The sequence below is a fragment of the Miniopterus natalensis genome, chromosome 4 (assembly GCF_054644295.1).
Source record: "Miniopterus natalensis isolate mMinNat1 chromosome 4, mMinNat1.hap1, whole genome shotgun sequence".
NCBI lineage: Eukaryota > Metazoa > Chordata > Mammalia > Chiroptera > Miniopteridae > Miniopterus > Miniopterus natalensis.
This window is the reverse complement of record NC_142084.1, coordinates 25,355,318-25,378,561: the sequence shown is the minus strand read 5'-3', so window position 1 is coordinate 25,378,561 and position 23,244 is coordinate 25,355,318. Positions and strand designations below refer to the sequence as shown.

At 52.5% G+C, this 23,244-nt stretch overlaps 1 protein-coding gene across 1 annotated transcript; it reads left to right on the top strand.

The window, feature by feature from the left end:
• Nucleotides 1–1,854: 1,854 nt before the first annotated feature.
• CLTB (clathrin light chain B) lies at nucleotides 1,855–22,209 on the top strand. Its single transcript, XM_016197080.2, has 5 exons — nucleotides 1,855–2,090; nucleotides 7,215–7,261; nucleotides 16,495–16,612; nucleotides 16,807–16,918; nucleotides 21,751–22,209. The coding sequence occupies exons 1-5, from the start codon at nucleotides 1,904–1,906 to the stop codon at nucleotides 21,920–21,922; spliced, it is 636 nt and encodes a 211-aa protein (XP_016052566.2). The 5' UTR covers nucleotides 1,855–1,903; the 3' UTR covers nucleotides 21,923–22,209.
• Nucleotides 22,210–23,244: the final 1,035 nt, after the last annotated feature.

Here is a 23,244-nt window from a genome sequence, read left to right as displayed (position 1 = left end):
AGGCAGCCGATGGATGTTTCCTCTCATATAGATGTTTCTCTCTCTCTCCCTCTCCCTTTTTCTCTCTCTTAAAAATCAATAAAAAGTCTTTAAATATATATATATATAACTTTAATAATAATTTTTAATATTAATGCTTAAGAGTAAGAGTAAAAGCAATGTACAAAAGCAAGCATGGTTGCAGATTAATCTGGACCAGTAACCTGTATAAATTAAGCATGGAGTTAAATTCTTCTGAAGGCTAAATTAGGAAAGAGCAGGAAGGAAGGAGCAAGTAGTTAGAAAGAGTATCTGCATAGGATTTGCATGGGTATATGATGGGTCCTGTTGCCTAAGTCACTGACTGACATCTCTGGAAATCAAATCGGAACTCCCTCCTGGAGGTCACAATGAGCATGTTTACTAGTCCTATCTCCACAAAACCTAGAGTTGACATTTATGGTTGGTTGGTTAAACTAGCAAACTTTCAAGGTCTTTTCAGCACACCAGCCTGCGGTTGGGGGAACTAGGAAGACAGGTGAGATGACGGTGGAGCAGTGTGCTTGGACCAGGTTGAGCAGGGCCTTAAATTTCTCTCTTGTTCATGCAGCTAATAATATTCTCATCATAAGAGTGAAACCTACATCGAAGTATTACTGAGCAAAACTGAAATGCCTCTTCACTCCAACTGGATATCCAGTACCCACCCACTAAGGAAACCACTACCCATAGCTTGGGCCTAACTTTCCAGTTCCTCCTTGACTTTCAAGTCTCAAATAAATAAAAAATAAAAAAAAAAAAGAAAAAATCCCAAAGCACAAATCCCATGATGGTTCTCCAGGTCTCCCAGGACCCTGTGTTTTAATGCCAGAGCACCTTGCAACCAGCTGTGACTAGCCATTTGCCATCTGTTGGTCCCCTAGATTGTAATCTCTGGACGGCCAAGGCTGGGTTTTACTGCATCTGGTTGCATTGGCGCTTGGCACAGCGCTGGCCATGACGAGGCTGTTTACTGAGGGCGACTGGGTGAAAGAGTCGCAAAAACCTTGATAAATGAAGTCTGCCTTTCCCCGGCCGGTTCATACCTAAGGGAAATTTAAGGGGCCCAGCCTCTAAGTTGTGGTCCGGTCAGGTCACACAAACTCTGGCAGCCTGAACGCAAAGGCTCCTCAAATGAAGAGAAATGCCTAAGAAATGCGCTGAAGCCAAGGGGCCTGGTGGCAAAGGCTCTGGCCTTGCGGGAAAGATGCAGCGAGGCCGTGGGACTCAGTGTCCCCTCTCCGAGCCTCGTGGAGGAAGAAACTCCTAACAATGGGATTCACAGCGTCTGCCCGGTTTAGGTGAAGAAACTTTGCAGGATGGACCGGGAGCAAGGTCTCCGTGCTCCGAGGCCCCGGCTGCCCACCCGCCGTGGCCCGGTGGCTGCGGCCCCGCTGTCCAGCCCGTCTCGCCCCCGGCCCCGGCCGCAGCTTTGCGGTGCCCCGGTGTCCTGGGCGGGGGCGCGCGGGCGGCGGGGGCGCGCGGGCGGCGGGGGCGCGCGGGCGGCGGGGGCGCGCGGGCGGCGGGGGCGCGCGGGCGGCGGGGGCGCGCGGGCGGCGGGGGCGCGCTGCGCCGCCGTCCCGCTGCCGCCCTCCTGTGGCCGCGGGGAGGCGACCTGGGCCGTCCCGCGCCCCCCCCCCCCCCCCCCCGGCCGGTGACATCACCGCATTCCCGTCCCGGCTCCTCCCGCCCGCGGCGCAGTGACAGGGAGCCGGCCCCGCGGAGCGGAGGAAGTGCGGGCCCCCTGCGCGCTCGGAGCCGGTCTCCGCCGAGGTTCGCTCCCGGGGCGCGCGGGGCACAGGGTCGCGGCCGCGGGGCGCAGCGCCGGGCACGCGCCGGGCAGAGCCGAGCGCCGGGCGGACGCTCCAGCAGGGACGCGGGGAAAATGGCTGATGACTTTGGCTTCTTCTCGTCGTCGGAGAGCGGGGCCCCCGAGGCGGCCGAGGAGGACCCGGCGGCTGCCTTCCTGGCCCAGCAGGAGAGTGAGATCGCGGGCATCGAGAATGACGACGGCTTCGGGGCACCTGCCGGCGGCCAGGCTGCCCTCGCGCAGCCGGGACCCGCGAGTGGGGGTGAGTCAGCGCGGTGGCCTGGGACCCGGGGGGGGGCCCGGGGCTCTCGGGGGGGGGGGTTACAGGGTCAGAGCAGACGGGGCCTCCCAGCCCTGCGGGGGCGTGCAGAGGGCCTGCTGCCCACCAGCCGGGAGCGGGCCCGGGGCTGTGCCTGTGAGGAGGGTCTGGGGGAAATGGGGAGGAATCTTCTTGGAGATCCCCACCTGAGGCCCCGCCTGAGGCTGTGGACCCGGTACTCCCGGGACAAGAATTCGTCGTGACATTTCATCCTCAGGCCAGTTCCGCCGCTGCCTGGCTCTGGAATCCAACACAGGGCAGCCCTGAGAGTGTCTTCAGAGCTCCTGGTAGCCTGCCTTGGGCTCCCAGCTAAGCCCCGAAGGTGTGGGAGTACAGCAGACCTGTCTGCTCCTCAGACCCAGCTTCCTCCTACAGCTGGGAAGGCAGGGGACACTGGGTGCTCCAAGAATTTCCAAACTTTCCCTTGGGACTACCTGCCATCCTGCAGTCACGGGGCAAGGCATTTTACTTACATGTAATCATTTTATACACAGTGTGAGACCCATTTCAGAGATGGCAAAATCGAGGCTCAGAAAGTACAGTGTTGAAACAACTAGTCAGTGGCACAGCAAGGATTTAAACCTGTTTCTGCCGGGCTCTAAGCCCTCTCCACCTGACTGCATTGTCTTCTACACACCTGACTCTGAGTTAGACACCAGGGTATAATGGACTTAGATCAAATGTGCTCCTGTCCTCTGGCATTTTCCAAAGGTGGTCCAGGGCTGTTGTGGTTAGTTTCAGACTCAGGGTTTTGGGGGCTGCTCCTTATAATAGCATGTTTATCAATGCTCCTGCTGTGGTTCTGGCTCGAAAGAATAATTTTTTAAAATATTGAGTAAAAAAGTGGATATCACCTTCATAGGTGCATCCAAAACAGCCCTTGCTTCCTATTAATGTCATTTTGGTGGGGGTTTATGGGCCTGTTGGAATAAGTGATAGCTTCCATATTTAAAAAAAATGTTTACAAGTAAGGCCCCTTATAGTCATATTTGTATTCATTCAACATTTACTGAGCACCTACGATATGCCAGGCCCACAGGGGATACAGATATGACTAAGACAGTTCCCGTGCTTGAGAAGCATCTCTGTAGCCCCTTGTTATGAGAAATGTAACAAGTCTTTTGTAACATATAAGAAACTGGAGGCCCAGAGAGCTTGAATATCTTGCCCAAAGTCACATAGCTGTGAGTGACAGATCTGGTATTTGATCCAGTCCCAGGCTTCCCAAGTCTGAGCTCCATGCTCTTTCAAATGCTTCGGCAGTCACCCTGGGAGGTGATAGGATGTGGGGGTGAGGGAGGGAGTGAGTCTTTTCTTACCCAACCAGCCATGGAAGTCTTCCGAAGCAGCAGCTCAGCACAGACCCTAACACATCTCAGGGAATTCCAGGGAAATGCCTGTCCACATTCGTGCACCAGTATTCATTTGTCCACACCTCTTCCTTGAGACCGTCAGCTTCCCCGGCCTGGCTTGGCCTGAGGGAGGCCCTGCTGAAAAGAGCCGAAGTCAAATCCATCTGAGGGAGAAGCAGGTAAAAGTCAGGTTGAGTACAGTCAGGGGCCTCTGGGAGTTGAGCAGGTCATGGCCTCTCCCGAGACAGTGGGGCTTCAGGACTGACAGCCTGGATAGGAGGTTCCTCTCTGGCAAGGGTGGGGCACAGATCGGCCACATGTCTGAGGTGGCAGGGAGAGAACCAGGGACACGGCTGAGGGTCTCCCGGACTCACACCCACCACAGCTGCAAATGCTCAGCTGTTCTCCCGAGTGGGGTATGGGGATCCAGGAGGTACTGTAGGATGGTGGCTCAATAGGTGGCCAGACAGGATGGAATTGATCTGCCCTTCTAGGCCTAGATGGTTCTGAGCAAGTAATCTTCCCCGACTAGCGTAGAGTGCCAGAAGCTGAGATGGACTGGGAACATGTGCTTTGGCCTGCTGGGAGCTGGGCGGATGCTGGCTCCCACCACTGCCACCAGTCAGCACCTTTGAGTGTCATCTCGTAGATGATGCCCCTGTGCTGAGTGCTCTAACGTTGGGTCCCTGGTGCCCCTGGGGAAAGAGGTGTCTGGTGTAGGCCTGAGCCTGAGCCACATTGTCTCTCCTTTGGGGCTAGATCTGTGGCCAGCCCGAGCAATGGACACTTTGTTTCCATTCATCACCTTGGGTAGGGCCCAGAAGGTTTACTTTTTCACACCCAGATTGCTGAGCGCCCAGCCCAGCTCTGCCCCTGACTTGCCTACTCAGTTCCTGGCAAGCTCTTTTCCCCTGCTGGGCCTCAGTAAACTCCCAGGAATGTTCTGGACCTTGTCTGCCCCGTTCCAAAAGGGGTAAGGGATCTGAGTGAAACAACACCCACAGGCTATGCCTGGGACAGTGTCTGCTGTGCTACTGTGTTCTGCCGGCCTCTGACTATGGACACATGATTATAAATGTGCGATAGACAAATCAGAAAGCATGGTGGGAACAAATACTCCTAATTCTATGTGTGGGTGTGTGTGGGTTCCCAAAGAGGCTGAAACTTCATCTCCAGAGGAACACTCATAGGACTGGGAGACTGGGACTGAGAGACTTTCTGAAGGCCAGAGTTGGCCTGGAGCCTGTGGATGAGGGGCCAGAGCCTGGGACTGCTCAGGGTGGAGTAGGGTGGTGCAACTTCCACTCCAGAGAGGCCAAGTGCACAGACTGGCATTGTCCTGAATGGACTCTGGTACTGTAAGGCCCTGGTAGAGGAGATGCCCTGGGGAAAGATGCTGCCACTCAGGCGGGAGAAGCCCTATCTGAATGAGTAGGGATGCCGGCTGACATTTTGGGTCAGGATCAATCACTGTTTGAGTCTGAAAACAGAGTTGATTATAATTTATATCAACCGGGGATTATTTCCATGGATTATGTGTCCCTCCCGTCAGTCCCCAGGCTGAAAGCAGCGTCGTTGCTGCTCACAGCTCTGTCTGGCTGGTAAAGGGATACTAGTCCACCTGTGGTCATCTCATGTGGCCTCCTGTGGCTTTTTGCTAGGAGGTACTTCAGTTTCTGAGAGGCCTCAGATAGGCCTTGCAGATAACAGTGAACCCCCAAAGAGCAATTCAATTTTCATTTAGCCAACACTTACTGTTCACCCATTCTGTACAGGAGCCTTTGGGAGCTGAGTAGGATACAGAGCCTGATAAAGGAGTGCATGACCCTTGAGAGGTCACAAATAATTGCATAAGAGGATGGGGGATGCTGTACAGTATTCTGGGATACCCCAGAAGTGAGACCTTCCATCAGTACCCAGGGAAGTAGGAGTAATAGTGGAGGGCTTCCCAGAGGTGGTGACTCATGAACTGGGTCTTGGAGAATGACTGGATCTGAGAGCGTTCTTTTTTTTTTTTTTAATATATCTTTATTGATTTCAGAGGGAGGAAAGGAGAGGGGGAGAGAGAGATAGAAACATCAATGATGACAGAGTCACTGATCGAGCCCACAACCCGGGCATGTGCCCTGACTGGGAATCGAACCCTATCGCCTGGATCCTAGGTCGACGCTCAACCACTGAGCCACACCCGGCCGGGCTGAGAGCGTTCTTTAGAGAGGGAAGCAGGAAGAAAGGCATGGGGTACAGGATGGTGTGTTCAGGGAAGGAGGAAACCAGAATAGGGTTTGTGGGAGGGACTAGTGGGCAGAGAGGCTGGAAAAAATGGACAGGGCCCGATTGTAAAGATTCTCAAGTTCTGTGGTCCGAGGGTTGATGTGCCCTCATTCAACAGATATTGATTGAGGCTCTGTTATGTGCCAGGCACTAGGAGTTGGGCCCCAGCAGTGGACAAAACAAATTCCCTGCCCTATTGGAGGGTCCATTCAAGTGGGAAAGAAAGATAAGCACACACCCAACATACCAGCCTGTGGTAAGTGCTAGAGAGAAAATACTGCCAGGGAGGCAAGGTGCCTGAGCGGCAAATATCGGGGGTGGTCAGGGAAGGCCACTAATAGGGCAACCAGAGGCTGAAGGGAGCACCCCATGTGGAGATGGGTAAGGAGGCCTTCCAGGCAGGGGGAACAGCACCTGCTGAGTTCCAGAGGCAGGAGCAGGCCCTGTAGGCCACTGTGGTCCATAGGAAGTGGATTTCTTTTTGGTTTGTTTTTATTACATTTTAAATCAGAGGAATGACATAGGTACCTATATGCTTTATGGGCATACAGTATGGGTGAGAGGCAGGGCTGGAACAGGCCAGGGGGCAGAGAGCAGAGGGCAACTTTGAGCCCTGGCGTTGGTTTGAAAGGTGGTTGGGAGTGGGTGAAGCTGGAGTCAGGGAGGCCTTTGAGGGAACAAAAGCCAGTCATCCATTCATTCATTTTTCAATGCATTTATTTATTCAACAAATAGTTTCTGACTCTTACTACAGGGCTCTGGGTAAGACAGTGGTGAGGGAAAGGACATGGTGGGCCCCTCCAGGTGTTTGCTACTAGCAGGGTGAGAGCTAGGGCTGGGACTGGGCAGGGGGCAAAGAGCAGAGGGCAACTCTGAGGGTCACTGTTTCAGCAGAAGCTACAGGAATTTGTGACTAATCAGATGTCAGGGAAAGGGACCAGGAGGAGTCATAGTTGAGGGCAAAATGAAATCCTTCTGGGAGGGGCTGAAGGAGGAAAAATAGGGCAGGTGCTGCCTGGCGGGGGCTGCGGTTCCTGCTCTCCCAGGTGGAGCAGTTGCTCAAGGCACCGCAGGGACAAGCAGAGACTCGAAGGTGCCTCCTCCCTAGCCCTTGCAGACGCCGCCCTGAGACTGCAGTGCCTCTGCCTGCACAGGCTCGGTGGACAGCTGGGCCGTTCCCAGCTGCAGCAGAGGGTAAATCAATTTCAGATAGAAGAGGAGCTATTACCGACGGGATGACCTTGGGCAATCACATAGCTTCTCCGAGCCTCAGTGGGAGAATCTATAAAACGGGTTGATAACAACTTCATCACAAGGCTGTGGTGAAAAATCAAATGTGATAAAGGCCTTGAGAAGGTGTGAACAGTCACTAATGTAGGACAATTCCGTGCTTGCTGTAAGCTGAGCAGTGAGTAATGCTGTCTCTTTGTTCTCTTTCCAGCTGGTTCTGAGGACATGGGGACCACAATCAATGGAGATGTGTTTCAGGTAAGCAAGATTCTACCTTAGCAGAGTAGGGACTGACAGCCTGGGTCTCACAAATTCGTGGCTCCGTCATCAGTAAGATTAGGGCTTCCTTCCAGTCTTCTGTTCAACACAGAGGTTTTGACATTTTTTTTGTCATGTAGAAGAAGGACATGAGAAGTAAAAACCATTAGAGACAGGGATTGATGGGGTGTAGCCTCAGTCTGTTCATGGTGATATCCTGCTTCCAGAGGGAGGGATAAAGTGGTCCACGCTGGCATGGACTGAAGGAAACACAGGGACCTGCACGCGTTGCCCCTCCCAGGCTGAACCGAGTGGCCGTCTGTAACTGGGCAGGCCTTTGACTCAGAGACTCCACTTCTCAGATTTTTCCCTAAGGAAATAACTGGACAAGGAGACCCCCAGATTATTTGCAGGATGATGTTTAATAGCAGACAAATGGAAACCACCGAAGTATCCAACACTGGGGGCCTGGCTGGGTAAATTGGAAACCCATGCTGTTGCTAAAAAGAGCAGTCAGAGCTTTCTGTATTGAGATGAAAAGATGCCCGCAGTATATTAAACGGAAAAGCAGCTTGCAGAATAATGTGCACAGTAGGGTACTGCTTTTTATTTTAGAAATATGTTTGCACAAAATATCTGAAAGGATGTGTACAAACTATTATCAGTGTTAACCTTGATGTGGGGGTTGGGGAGGGATAAGAGAAGGGCTTTTACTTTCATTGTTTAAAAATCCTTTACAGTGGTCCTATACCACACACTCATGCACACACCAAAACACCTAGAAAGGACATTTCTAGTTAAAGGCTGTCTCTCTCTGGGCCCACCTAACCCTCCTCTCCTCATTTGTACATAAGTTGTTTTAAAAGTACTTAGATTGATGAATAATTATTTTGTACACCTGAAACTCATATAATACTGTAAGTCAACTATACTTTAATTAAAAAAAATTATTTAGACTTAGAGAATTTGGCCTACAGATGGTATCCCCAGGACCCCACAGATGCAACAGTCCTCACCCCCACGACCCTTTTATTTTTTGCCTCCCCCTCATTCCCCCCAGATGCCTGGGTGGAGCGAAGCCTTCAGTGGATGAGCCTTAATTCCCACTGGACTGGGTCAAAGACCCTTGCCCGCTCAGCTGCGGCTCTGAGAGCTGCTGAGCACCTGTAGCCAGCGCTGTCGCCCTGTGGAGGAGCTGGCCTCTTGAATCCTTGGGGAAAATAAACAATACTTTCTTATATAAGAGAATGGGCTGGTGCCTTACAAAGGGAAACTGGCCAATTCCTGTTTCTGGCAAATTACTCAACTATCTGCAAGCTAGAAAATTCAGTTTCTAGGGCTTTAGGACATCGTGTCTCCATGGATCTGAGAGCCCCAAATAATCAGCATTGCCTTCTGATCAGTTTGGTAGATCATTGAGACCCAGGCTGCCCCTGCCCAAGGCACACTCGAAAGGACTTTGCTTGACCCAGTGGTATGTGTCCTAAACTGCACCTGGAGCTGGAGCTACACTTGGAACTGCAGAAGTAGCTAGAACATTATGAGGAGGATAATTTTCCCTTCCTATAGATTAGGATCTGAGGCCTTCTCCCTCCATACCCTCTGGCCTTACCTTGTGTTTGTTGGACCTGAGGAACCCTAGGACTCCTCCCCAATCTCAGTGTGAACTCTTATGCTCACTGGTCCCCATAATAACCCCAGGTGTGTTTCTTTGTAAATTGTTTCACATCCATGCCATCCTAGAAGCCTTACAGGCAGGAAGGGTTCACAGATGAGGCCCATCTCTCAGAAGCCAGGTCCATCCAGACCTCCTGTCCCTGCTCTGGTGCCCTTTGCACTACATCCTTGTAGCTGGACTACCCAGGCAGGTCTCCCGTGGAAGCCTCCCCCCCCCCCCCCCCGCCCCCGCCGACTTTCTTTAGAATTGAACACAGAGCAGGATCTGGCTTGTGCTACAGGGCGAGGAAAGCCTCAGGTGCCCAACACTTTATTTTTCTTTTCTTTTTTTAAAAATATGTTTTTATTGATTTTGGAGAGAGAGAGGAAGGGAGAGGGAGAGAGAGAGTGAAACATCGATGAGAGCAGAAACATCCATTGATAGGCTGCTTCCTGCACGCCCCCTACTGGGGATCGAGCCCAAAACCCAGGCATGTGCCCTGACAGGAATTGAACCATGACCTCTTGGTGCATGAGACAGTGCTCAACCAACACTTTCAAGGGTTCCGGGCAAAGCTTTCTTGCTACTTTTGTTGTTTTTTTGTGGCAGCCTGTGAGCCACTAGGGGGTCCAGCTACAAACATGATCCCCAACAAGGCCTAAGGATAAGCCTGCCCACACCTATTCCAGTTCCATTTGGCACTGCCAGGGGCACGGGTTGGAGGCCCCTGCAGCACTCCCTCCTCCTGCACAAACTGTCTCCCTTCCCCCCCCTTCATCCCCCTTTGAGCTACTTAGAGGAATCAACAGCTCAGCTTAGTTTAGCTTTAGCTGGCAAATCCCAAAGATGGATATGCCTCATCCTCCTGGCTGTCTCTGGAATTGCAGCGTGGGCTTGGCCAACGTGGCCCACGGAGATGCTCATGTGGGGTCCAGCAGAGGAGTCTTGCAGGAGAGGGGTGCCAGGGAGCTAAACTGATTGGTGCCTCCTGCTTTTTGGTTTCGGCCATTCCCAACCCCTTCGCTCTCCAGCATGGGAGGAGATCAGAGCATCCTGCAACCACTGGTGGGTCCTCTCAGGCTGCGAACCTCCTGGCAGCTGACCTGCTTTCCTCACTGGGACATTCCTGTGATTAAAGAGGAGCCCTGCCTGGCCGGGCATGGCTGAGTGGTTGAGCATCCACCTAGGATCCAGGGGATCGCAGTTCGATTCCTGTTCAGGGCACATGCTTGGGTTGCAGCTCCATCTCCAGCAGGGGGCGTGCAGGGGGCGTGCAGGGGGCAGCCGATCAATGACAACTCTCTCATCACTGATGTTTCTATCTCTCTCTCTCCCTCTCCTTCCTCTCTGTGAAATCAATAAAGATGTATTTTTAAAAAGGGGAGGGGAGAGCCCTGTTGTAACCCACTCCCCCCACCCCACTCACCAGCAGAGGTGGGGCCAAACAGCTCCTCAGGACGTTGTAGGCAGACAACCACTGCTCCTCTGGTCCTGGTTCAGTGTGGCTCGGCACATAGTGGGCTGCCACGTGGCAACAGTGAGCCACACAGCCTGCTGGCCCTATCACGTGCACATCCTCTACAGGTTACAGGATTGCATGGCGTTTGTTACACACCGTCCCCACTTCGCATCCTGAGTGGGATGTTGCCCCTCCCATTTGACAGGTGATGAAGCTCAAGAAGCCCAGGAAAGGGACTCTCAAAGGTCCCACATCCAGTGAGTTGCAGGAAGAGACCTCAAGCCCAGCCCCTCTGACTCTGTGTCCCAGGCTGTCCCTGCGCCCTCCGCATCCCTCTGCAGGCAGCCACTCACTCCTGCATTGAGTCAGCTCATGGTCCTGGAGTGCCACGCACTGTGCTGAGGCAGTGGATGTAGAGGCAAATCCAGTGTGTGTTTGTCCTCAAAGAGCTCGCTTGTGACAGAGCACAGAGACCTGGGAAGAAGCGATGGTCATGCAGGACTGCAAGGGCTCAGAGACCCGATAGTATGAAGAGCTGAGGGTGGTTCTTACCGTGTGCGAGGCACTACCCAAGAGCTTTACGTGATTCAACTCATTTAATCCTCCCAACATCCCTCCGATGCAGGTTCTGTCGCTGTCCCCATTTTACAGATGAGGAGGCGGATGCATAGGGGTTAAAGCTCACTCTGGCGACACAGCTGGGAAGAGCTAAGACTTGAACCAGGTGCTGCACTGAAGTCAGGGAGTGCCACAGGGAGGTGGTATTGAAAGTGGACTGCCCAGGGGGGCTGTGGGTGGTCCTGGCTGAGGGGACAGCATGTGCCAAGGTGCAGAGGGTAGGACACTCAGTCCAGGGCTTGCCCAGAGCCTGGGGCCCACTGCAGAGAGAGGAGTGCTGGGGGAGCCTGAGGAGGCCAAAGGTGCAGGGCTGGTGTGCCTGCAGGTGCAAGGCGTGGGGCCGGCACAGCTGCCAGCCGGAGCATGTTAGTGGGCAGCACTGCCCGTGGGAAGTAGTGGCAGAGGCAGGCCCAGCTCAGCCAGGGAGGGCCTGAGGCCTGCGGCTCAGCCACCTCAGGGCACAATGTGCTTGGAACACACTGAGTAGTGCCTCTGGATGTGCAGCTGCTCCAGGTACTGAGAGAAGTACCCAGGAGTCCAAATGCTCTTCAAGGCTACTCCCCCACCCAGACTTGGGCAGGCTTCGGGGGAAGAATCTGGATGGAGTCAGACAGCCTGGGCTTCATTTCTGGTTTTTCCCAGCCAGGCAACCTTTGACTAGTCGTTGCTCTGAGCAGATCTCTCATTTGTAAAATGGGGATTAGAGGCTCTTCCCTGCAGTCCCCACAGGGTCTGTGGAGAAAAGTACTCTGCAGCCCAGGAAGCTTATAAATTCCTGGCCTAGCCAGAGCAAGCCCAGGACAGAGCAAGCCCAGGACGCATGAGAGAGAGATGGGGGATGGAGCAGGGGGAGGGAGGGCACAGGCTCTAATCCTGGGAAGATAGTTTTATCTGGGAGACAAAAAGTAGGCACACAAATCATGTGAAACAGAAATGACTTTGGTCCCTCCTGGCTACTATGTGGCCACTATGTTCACACCCAGAAATTCAGTTTGAATCCTGGCTCTGCCACTTCCTGGCTGAATGACCTTTGGACTTTGGTGCTAGACTTTCCCTACCTGTAAAGCAAAGGTAATAAAACCCACCATGTGGGGTGGTAAAGATAAAAGAGAACCGTTTAATTGCAAGTTCTCTGCCAGTTTTAAAGCTCTGTAACCTGGGAGTCTTCATTGTAGGGCAGGCTTTGGGGAGATGGTAGATCCTAAAGGGCAAGTAGGGCAAGACTCCTGCCAGAGGATCCTTCTAGCCCACCTCTCCCACCCCCACCTCCCCCGTACCTGGTGGCACCTCTGCACTCAGAGTTCCCAAAGGCACCTGCCCCATATACTGCTCTTGGTATAAAATGCCCTTCCCCCATCTCCCTTCCTACTCTGCCCTCAGGCTAGAATGGTCATGCCTTTCTTTGTTCGCCTTCTTTACCCTGACCTGTGTCACAGCGCATCCCAACCATGGTCCTTATTTGTGAGGGACTCCCCCTACCAAGCTCCCGGCTGATGGGCTGTCTTGTTCACCCCTGTCCCCAAGCCTGAACGTGTTAATTTATTCAATAAATGTTCTCGAACTCCCCTTACAGCCAGGCCCTCCGTGTTCTGGATACTGTACGCAGTCGGGCAGTCTGTTTTCAAGGAGCTCACTTTCATGGAAGGAAGAGAGAGACAGTGAACTCTAGATAAACCTGTCATTTCAGATTGTGATAGGTACCACGAAGAAGATAAAATACAGCACAGGGACTGACACAGTCGCAGAAGAGACCGCAGTAGTCTGCAGATGGGACTTGTATAGGATCGGGCAGGGATCTTGGCAGCTTGGCCCCAGGGCAGGGCTGTTTTCACAAGTAAACAGGGTGGGGCTCACCCAACAGCAGTGATCCACTTGTGTTCTCTAGATTCCGGCCCTGGAAAGGCCCCTTGGGATGTCCTGTGACACTCTAAACTGAAGTGGAGTGCTGTGCTGGAAAGAGGGCTAAGGGCTCCACCCAGGGTGCCCCACCCAAGGGTGGGCCACACCAGAGGTGCCAGGCTACACCACAGGCCCTGGGCCTGCCCCTCCTTTTCCCCAGACCGCTGGAGGCTGGCTTGTGCTCCTTTACCCTGGCTGCCTGCACCCCTTGGGCAAACGCTTACAAAGCACCTCCTCTGAACCTGGCTCCAGGACCTTCGTCCACACAGTCACACTTACTGAGCACTGACTGTGCCCAGGACAGTGGTGAGCACAGTTACATGGGGAGAAGACATTGAATGACACCGGTATTCATGGCAGGTTTTTTGTTTTTGTTTGTTTAATCCTCACAAAGGATATTTTTTCCATTGCTTTTCCGGGGGGGGGGGGTGGTGGAGAACATCGATGTGAGAGAGACACATCAATTGGTTGCCCCAACCAGGGCCAGGGATTGAGCCTGCAACCCTGCAACCGAGGTACATGCCCTTGACTGGAATCGAACCTGGGACCCTTCAGTCCACAGGCTGAAGCTCTAAACATTCTAACCACTGAGTCAAATCGGCTAGGTCTATTCATGACAGTTTTGGGGTGTTTTTTTTAAAATATATTTTTATTGATTTCAGAGAGAGGAAGGGAGAGAGAGAGATAGAAACATCAGTGATGAGAGAGTCATTGATCGGCTGCCTCCTGCACACCCCGACTGGGGATCGAACCCCGCATGTGCCCTGACTGGGAATCGAAGGGTGATCTCCTGGATCCTAGGTTGATGCTCAACCGCTGAGCCACGCCCGGCCGGCCATTTCAGGACAGTTTTGTTGAGTGCTTGAGGGAGGAGCACTAGAGCTATGAAAGGACAGAATGGGGGGGGGGGTTTAGAAGCTACAAACAAGGTCCCGCCCTGCCCTGGGGAGTTCGTGGTCCAGCAGGAGACTTACACCACTGTGACAGAGCAGAGGGGAAGGGGTACGAAATCTGCTTGGGGTTGGGAACTATCTCAGAGCTTGTGACTGAAGGTCGTGGGATCGAGTACAATTTCATCAGCTGGAGAAGGGAATTTCAGCTGGGAAGACAATTTCAGGCTGAAAGCAAAGGCAGTCACAGGAGTGGGTGGGATGTGTGCAGACTGGAATGCCTAGGGCGAGTTGAGTGCCAGAGCAGGAGTGGCGGGAGATGGGGCTGGATCGTAAAAGGCTTGGCTAGCCCTGGCCAGTTTGGCTCGGTGGTTAGAGTGTTGGCCCATGGACTGAAGGGTCCTGGGTTCAGTTAGGCCAAGGGCACGTACCTGGGTTGCAGGCTCGATCCCCGGCCCGGGTCAGGGCGCATTCTGTAGGCAAAGGCAACCAATCTATGTGTCTCTCTCACATTGATGTTTCTCTCTCTCCCTTCCACTCTGAAAAGCAATGGAAAAATATCCTCGTGTGAGGATTAAAAAAAAAAAGAGGCTTGTCTAGACCAGAGGGAGCCACATCCTTACTGGGCTCTCAACCCCAACTGTTGGAGTCCCTGCCTCTGGCAGGAGGGGTGGAGAAGTGGGCAGAGCCCTGGTCTAAGAGGCAGAGGCCTAGACTTTGGCCCCGACCCTGCCACTACATCATGCCATTTCTTCTGGCCTCAGTTTCTTTCTCTATAAAATGGGAATAATAATAACACTAACTACCATTCACTCTTCTAAATGTGTTACAAATATTGTTGTATCAAATCCTCACAACTGTTCTCAGAGATAGTTTTATTCTTATTCCCATTCCAGATGAGGAAACTGAGGCCCAGCAAGGTTAAATGCCCTGCCCTCTAGTAAGTGGGATTTGAACCCAGACACTCTGGCTGCAGAGTCCAAGTTCTTTACCACATTCCTAGCCGTGGCCATCCTGCCTATCTCAGGGCTGCTTGGTTACTCAGCAAATATTTATGGAGTATCTACTATGTGCCAGGCACTGTATTAGGTGCTGAGGACACAGCAAGGAACAGGACAGATAAGATCCCTGTCATCAAGTGACATTCTAAAGGAGGAGACAGACAATGGACAAGTAAATATAAAGTGAGGTCATTTTGGACTGTGTATGTATTATTGGGTAAATAAAACAGTTACAGAGACTGGCTTTAGTGATAGGAACACAGGGATTCACTGTGTGCCAAGAAGTGTTAGAAGTTCTTTATGTTTTGTTATTACATTCTCTTTTTTAAAATAACATTTTAGGGGTTTTGTGTGTTTTTAAACATATGTACTTTTTTTTTAAAAAATGTTTTTATTGATTTTAGGAAGAAAGGAAGGGAGGGGGCAAGAGAGATAGGAGCATCCACGTCAACACTGATTGGCCACCTGCTGCACACCCCCTGCTGGGGATTGAGCCATATGCCCTGACTGGAAATTGAACTGGGACCTCCTGGAGCATGGGCCTGTGCTCAACCACTGAGCAACACTGGCCAGGCTGTGTGTTTTTTTTGTTTGTTTTTTAATTGATTTTACAGAGGGAGGAAGGGAGAGAGAGAAACATAGATTGTACCCACAACCTAGGTATGTGCCCTGACCAGGAATTTAACCCTCGACCTTCCAGTGCATAGGACAACACTCCAACCAACTGAGCTACACTGGCCAGGGCTAACTTATTTCATTCTTATATCAAGCCTAAGGTGTGGGTACTCTTATTTGCCCAGGGTCACACAAAGGGAAGAGTTGCTGGCAGAGGGCACAGCAAGTGCAAAGGAGACAGTAGGTATGAGGTTGTTTGAGATATGAGGTTGTTTGAAGTTGTTTTATGGTTTGAAACCAGCCCTGACCAGTTTTCTCACTGGTTAGAGCGTAGGCCCTCAGACTGAAGGGTCCTGGGTTTGATTCAGGCCAAGGGCATGTACTTTGGTTGTGGACTCAGTCCTTGGCTCCGGTCAGGGCGCATGTGGGAGGCAACCAGTTGATGTGTCTCTCTCACATCGATGTTTTTTCCTTCTCTCTCTCCCCCTCTCCCTTCCTCTCTCTAAACATCAATTAAAAAAAACGAAAAATAAATAAAATAACAGTGGGCACTGTCCCCTCAGGGAGCTCGCCCATGCCATTCTCTTCCCTCTCCTTCCCCCATAGGCACGTATCTTCTAAACTCTAAGGGACCCTAGGGGACTTGCAACCAGGGGAGCAATGGGCAGTGGCAGCTTGTCCTGGGCTAACCCCTTGAATCTGTCTCCAAGGCCCCCTTTTCCCTGACTTCTCAGTGAGCCAAAGCAGCCTGGCCTAGGCCCTCCTGTTGCTTCTATGCCTTTCTTTGTTTCATTGTCCTACATGTGTTTTTGCTGCGGTCAATAAATTCTTGCTTTTCCACAAAAAAAGGGGGGATAAATAAGTGGTGATGGATGGAGACTTGAGTAGGGGTGGCGAACACACAATACAGTGCACAGATGCTGTGTGTAGAATTGTGCACCTGAAACCTATAGAATTTTGTTAACCAGTGTCACCCCAAAAAATTCAATAAAAAAGAAAAAGAAAGAATGTGAGGGGGTTTCCTGACCCTTGGGCAGCGGAGACCGAGGGGCGGGTGGATGGCCCGGGTGCACGGCTGTGTGTTCGCGTCCTAGGAGGCCAACGGCCCAGCGGAAGGCTATGCTGCCATTGCCCAGGCTGACAGGCTGACACAGGAGCCCGAGAGCATCCGCAAATGGAGAGAGGAGCAGAGGAAACGGCTGCAAGAGCTGGGTGAGGGCAGGGCTGAGGCTGGTTGGCTGCTCGGGACATGGCGAGGGGTGGGGAAACCTCAAGGCATATGCCCCCCGGAATGTGGGAAGTGTGTGGGGATGGGCGCGGGGGGAGGAGGGGAGAGCAGCTGGGGCAGCTGGGCTCCTCGTGTCCCTGCTGGAAAGCCGCCACTTATTCTCCTGTTGGGGTTGCAGACGCCGCCTCCAAGGTGACAGAACAGGAGTGGCGGGAGAAGGCCAAGAAGGACCTGGAGGAATGGAACCAGCGCCAGAGTGAACAAGTTGAAAAGAACAAGATCAACAACCGGTAACAGATGCTTTGGGAATGTGAGGGCTATGGGGCCATGTGGGGGCTATGGTGGCAAGAGGGGGCTGGGGGACAGGAAGGGTCTATGGTGGCAGGAGGGGTTAGGGGGGCAGAAGGGGCCAATGGGGGCAGGAGGGGGCTAGGGGGACATGAGGGGGTAGGGGGACAGGAGGGGACTATGGAGGCAGGAGGGGGCTAGGGGGACATGAGGGGGTTAGGGGGACAGGAAGGGGCTATGGTAGTAGGGAACCTTGGTATTAAGGTTTCTTGAGATTGGGTGATTTGGTGGCAAGAACACGGAGGAAGGAGAAGCTGAAATGCCCAGGACTACTTCCTTAGTTGCCTGTGGAGTTCAGAGCCCTGGACTCTGAGAGCTGACACACTGTTACGCTCTCCCCTCCTCACCGCAACAGAGAGAAGCAAGTTCTGCGGTCAGCAGAAGAGGCCCCAGGTCCCTGGGGTGTGAGCCTAACTGTGCTGGGGCCAAATAGCTAGGCCTAGGCCCTCTGTGGCCATGGTTAGTGTCACAGAGAGCACAGGCCTGGCTGGGAGTGAAGAGCCAATCTGGGTACAGGGTTTTGTTGCTAGTAGCACTTTGACCAGAGTGGCTACAGCACTGAAGGAAATGAGTGGCCTGTATAACTGGAAAGGCAGGGGTAGGACGGCAGGCGCAGTGGGCTCAGGGGCTGAAACAAAGTCAGTTGCCACCCACTTTTACTGTCTCTAAGCTCTTCTTTCCTTTATGGTGCCTTCACTCCTGGACACATACCCCTGGGAAGGGGGTGAAGGCGGCTACCAGCAGCTCCAGGCTTCTGCTCTATTTACTTGGCAACTTCAATGAAAATAAAATAGCCTCTTGCTCCCAATAGCTTCAGCATAAGTCCTTGACCTGACCTTCATTGATCAAACATGGGTCTGGGCCAGTCACTGGGCCTCTCTGATGGACCCAGCTTAGTTAACAGTCCCGTTTCTTGGGTTGTACATGGGGTCAGTCCTACCCAAACCACAGGGACTGAATTGGGGGCAGCCTGATCCTGCAAAGGACCATCAGGACCATCAGGGTGCCCTTTCTGGAAGAAGGTGGATGAATGCTGAGTAGGCAAAGACAGCAGATGCCACCAGAGAATTCCTTTGCGGGAATGGTCTCAGAGCATTTCTGAGATGTGGCTCAGCAGCCCAGCCTTTGAGGCTGTGCCCTTCAAAGTACCAGGCCTGCCAGGAAGGGAAAAGCCTGCTCTGGGAAACTTTCACACTTGTGTTCAGGAAGCTGCTGCATGCCAGGCTCTGGGCTGGGCACTGGGAAGATAGATGAGAAGGACCCAAGATGTATTCTAAGAGCTCAGAGAGAAATACATGCCCAGCTGAACTCAACAGCAGGGCCTCTGCAGGAGGAAGCAAGGGATGCTGTGAGAGGAAGAACCTTTGTGTCTGGGCAACTGGGCTTTGGAGGATGATTAGGAGTTCATCAGGAAAAAGAGGGCAGGGGTGGGGGAGGGAAATCTAGACTGGGGGACAGAGTGATAAGAAAGCAAGAACATTGTGTCTGGGGCAGCAGGGAGGCAGGGAGTGGTGGGAGCAAGGTCACCTGTGTTGGGCAGACATGGGTGGTGGGGAGCCACTGAAGGTTTGTGAACAGGAGGAGTATCATGGTCAGGGCTGAGTTTTAGAAAAGGCACTGTGGTGGGTGGGTGGGTGGAAGACCCCGCTCTCCTCTCTGGACTGTGGATAGTTGCTGAGCCTTCCAGAGCTGTGCTTCCTAACACCTCTCGACCTGGAGGTACTAACACTGTCTCTCTTTCTCTTTAACCCTCTGCCTGTCTGTCTGTCTTGCCATCTCGTCTTCCCCCACCTAACCCCTTTCCCTTAAGGATCGCTGACAAAGCATTCTACCAGCAGCCAGATGCTGATATCATCGGCTACGTGTACGTGTGTCTCCTCTGCTCCTCGGTCTGGGGGAGCTGGAGAGGGCGAGGCCCCTGTGTGGCTGGCACAGTTTCTTGAGTCTCCTGCTTGTGGGGTATAAGAGTGCGGCTGGGCGAGGGGGTGGGCAATGACCAGAGCTGGAGGTGAATCCCCAATCAGTGCAGCACCTCCAGCACTCCAGCAAATGCTCATTGAGGTCTATTCTGTGTGGAGGCAGCTTTGCTAAATCCAGGCAGAGAAAAGAATGCGCTGGCCATGCCTGGGTGGGAGGGATGAATGGCAAAGCAGCCCAGCTCCTTCCCAAAGAAGGAGCCCAGCTCCTTCACCCTACCTCCTGGGGGTGGGAGGTAGGGCGAAGAGGTCTTCTGTTGAACAAAGCAAACACTGAGTGCCAGTTTCTGGAGGTACAAAGAAGAGAGCTAGGAGCACACCAATCCCCTTCTGCTGCCCCCGAGTTCACCGCTCCTCCTTAGAGCTTCTACCTGATTTGGCCATGACCCCGGCCCTGACTGCCACAGCGCCCTCACATGTGTTCCTGGTTTGAGATCTAGCTGGTACTGTGACTAATCTAGACCGGAGACTGCAGAGGTTCCCTCTCATGTCACCTCAGTTGGTTGACAGCGACACCTAGGGTTGTGTTAGGGATTGTGAAGCTGAAGGGAAAAATGCAGTGATGAGTGTGTGAGGTTGGCCAAGTATTGGCTGTTCCCCATGCTGGCCACACCCTTGGCAAGCCTCTGATGCTTCCTGTCTGGCTAACTCTTCTCTCACAGAGCCCAGGACACCCCAGAGTAACAGCCTTTCACTCCTACCTTCCATCCACTTTCCTGGTCCAGTCCTCATGGGTACTTACCCAGTGCCAGTTTCTGGTCAAACAGGAATAAGACACACATGGTCTGTACCCCCAAGTTGCTCACAGTTGGGCATGTGTGGTAATAAGATCTGCATGGAAGGATACACAAAGCTCTGGAAGCCACCTTCTGCTGTGAGAGCCAGGGCAGGTTTGAGATGCAGGACTTGTAGCTGGACCATAAAGCGGGAGGAGGAATGACTGGGTGGGGAGGGTGAGAAGAGGGGAAGGGCATCCTAGGTAGAAGCAGCTGCTGGAGCAAACGTGATGGGATAGGACATACTTAGCAGCCCATAGCTGCGGGCCATGGAGGCAGGGATGGCTGGAGAAGGTCAGCTTGGGGCTAGCTGCAAAAATGCCTGATGTGCCATGCCAAGAAGCTGGGACTTGATCCTGAAGGCAGCGGGGAGCCACAGGAGATTTCAAGCAGAACAGTGGGGATGGCAGAGGGACATTGGTGCTGGGGCTGGTTAGTGCTCCTGTTTCAGCCCAGAAAATGGTCCAAGGAGCACACAAGGGAGTCCTGAAGAGGGAGAGTGCAGACCGGCACTTCTCAGACATCCATGTGCCTGTGAAAATCACCAGAGGATCTAGTTAAAATGAGGTTTTTGATACAGTAGGACTGAGTTGAGCCATGATTATGCATTTCCAACAAGCTCCGTGGTGATGCCCATGCTGCAAGACCACCCACTGCACTTAGGGCTGCAAGGTTAGCGGGAGCCTCTTGACCCAGAAGGATAGCTCCTAGGAAAGCTTTCTTCAGCCCCCCGGATATCCGACTCTGCACAGCAGTAAACATCTTCCCAAACTTGCACACACCTACGATCTCCTTAGATTCTCAGGCCACTCAGATCACCAAGGTGGAGGCTCTGATCCTCACTTTAGAGGTTAGGTAATGAGCACACAGCTCGTAAGCAAGATCAGTATGGAGGGGCCAGGTTACCGGATCACAGGCCAGATCATCTGTGGCGCAGCCTGTGGACCAACTGTAGAACTCCCAACCATCTGCCAGTGCCTGGTCATGTTTGAGATGTTAGAGGGGGCTTCCAAGGAGAAAGCGGCTTTCTGGGGATCATTGATAGCCAAACAGGACACAGATCCGGCCCTCCTACCTAAGAATCATTTGTTGTCTTTCTCTTAATAACACCTACATTTAGGTTTCATCCACTAAATTGTATGTACAATACTTTGTCTCTCCATTGTTCCCGGATCAGTGGCTTCTAGACCTGTCAGCTAGAGCTTCTAATGGAGAAGCTACCAGTTGTCACCCTAACTTGACTCCAAACAAAAGCAAAGACTTAAATGAATGGAGCGGTCGCCATGCTATGGCTCCACAGATAAGCTATTCTGGGCTAAAAAGACCTCTGCCATCAAACATGTTGGGGATATGCTGGATTCTGGCTCCATCACTATTCCACTGATGCACATTAGCACATGAAAGGCTTTGAAAGTCTGGCTTTGAAGATCCCCTTTAACTGAGTTTTCTATTAGTGTTTGACCACAACCCTTTTCTGGAGAACACTTACAGGGTCCACAAAACATGGAGACAATGCTGAACCCAGTACTTCAGTTATGTTGTTAGTCGCTGGCTGAGGTACCACAGAAGTTCCTCCCTCCAAGGGCCATTAGGTGCCAGGAACCCCAGGTGGGGAACTTTTGATGGAGAGGTAATGACCAGAGAGTGCCTAGGCTGGGGCAGGGGTGGAAAAGGGATAGGAGGAAACTTGAGCTAGGGTGGCAAGGGAAGACCTTTCTGAGGAGGTGAGGTCTGCACTCAGTCCTGAATGACAAGAAAAAAGCCATGAGGAGCAGGTCTGGGGGAAGAGCATTCCTGGGACAGGTGACATGTGCAGAGGTCCTGAGGCAGGACAAAACTAGGCTTCTTCTGATGCCAAGGCTTTTCCTGGGGGTCAGAGGGCACAGGGCTGGGGAGGAGACCTCTGGACAAAGTACCCCAGAGTAGGATGGATGAAGAAGCCTTGCTCAGTGGGAGCAGAGCATCACTGATTCAGGGGAAAGGCAGACAGCTCTGAGACCTCTGTCCTATCTCCACCTACAGGGCGTCTGAGGAGGCTTTCGTGAAGGAATCCAAGGAGGAAACCCCAGGCACAGAGTGGGAGAAAGTGGCCCAGCTGTGTGACTTCAACCCCAAGAGCAGCAAACAGTGCAAAGATGTGTCCCGCCTGCGTTCTGTGCTCATGTCCCTGAAGCAGACACCACTGTCCCGCTAGGGGCCGGCCACAAGCAGAGCCACAGAGCATGGGCAGGGTCAGGGCAGAGGAGCAGCTGCTTGGAGCAGGGGGTGGAATGCCTCCAGCAGCTGCTCCACACAGCCTACTACCTTTCTCCCCATCTGCCGGGGGGCCGGGAAGGGAACACTCGCCCCTCAGCCTCATTCCCTCTTGGCCCTAAGTCCCAGCCCCTCACACCACCTCTTAGTCCACAAAATTGTGACTGTCCCTCCTGATGTATTTTTTTCTTGGCTTAAAGGGTGTGTTGTTAACTCTTTTTACACTTATTTATTATCATTGTCATTTCTCTGGAAGCCACAAATGGTGTCAGGGTTCAGTTTGTCCTAGAACTTTCCCAGCTTCATGGCCTTGAGAGAAGATGAGGCCATTCCCTTGGAAACCCAGGAGCTCCCAGCTTGAAGTGGGTATCCCAAGCTGTTAATGCTGCCTCCACTCCCAGGAAGAAAGACCACCTCTCACAGAATGCTTTGCAACCCTGATCTTTTCTGTCTTTGAACATGCCTGTGATAGGAATTCCGTTCTCATCATACAGTCAGACACCAAGGCTCCCAGAGGATATGGGGCTTGAAGTAGGAGGGAAGAGGCAAGACTAGAGGTTCCCAGTGGAGGCTCGTCTAAGCCTGGCTGAGAGGCTGGTGAAGGGAGCCTCTGCCAAACCCCCTTCCTTGGGAATGGCTGGGGCCCTTTTCATGTGGAGGGCCCACTGCTCTCCCTCCTTCAGCTTGCCCCTGTGTGGATTTAGGATAAACAGTGACCACACCTTCTTCCTGTCCAGCAGGGGTTGCAAACAGGTTACATTCCAAAGATTGTGACCTGCACAGTTTTAAAACATTTAATTGCCAGCCATATTAATTTCCTAGAACATCATAACAAAGCCTGGCTTAGAATAACAGAAATTGTCTCACTCTTCTGGAGGTCAGAAATCTGAATGAAGGTGTCAGTAGGGCCATGGTCCTCTGACATCACTAGGGAAGGATGTGTTTCAGCATGTCTTCCAGCTTCTGGCTGCCTCAGGCATTCCTTGGCTTATAGATGCATCAGTACAATCCTGAGTTCATCTTCACATGGCCTGTACTCTGTATGTTGCCTTTGCTCAAATATCCCCCATTTTGTAAGGACACCACTCATATTGGCTTAGGGCCCACCTTAATCTCATTTTAATTTGATTACTGCTGTAAAGACCCTATTTCCAAATAAGGTCACACCTCAGGTACTGGGGTTAGGAATTCAATGTATCTCTTAGGATACAATAATGCCTGCAGTTACAAAAAGTGACCGTCTCCATAGTCCTCACCAATCTA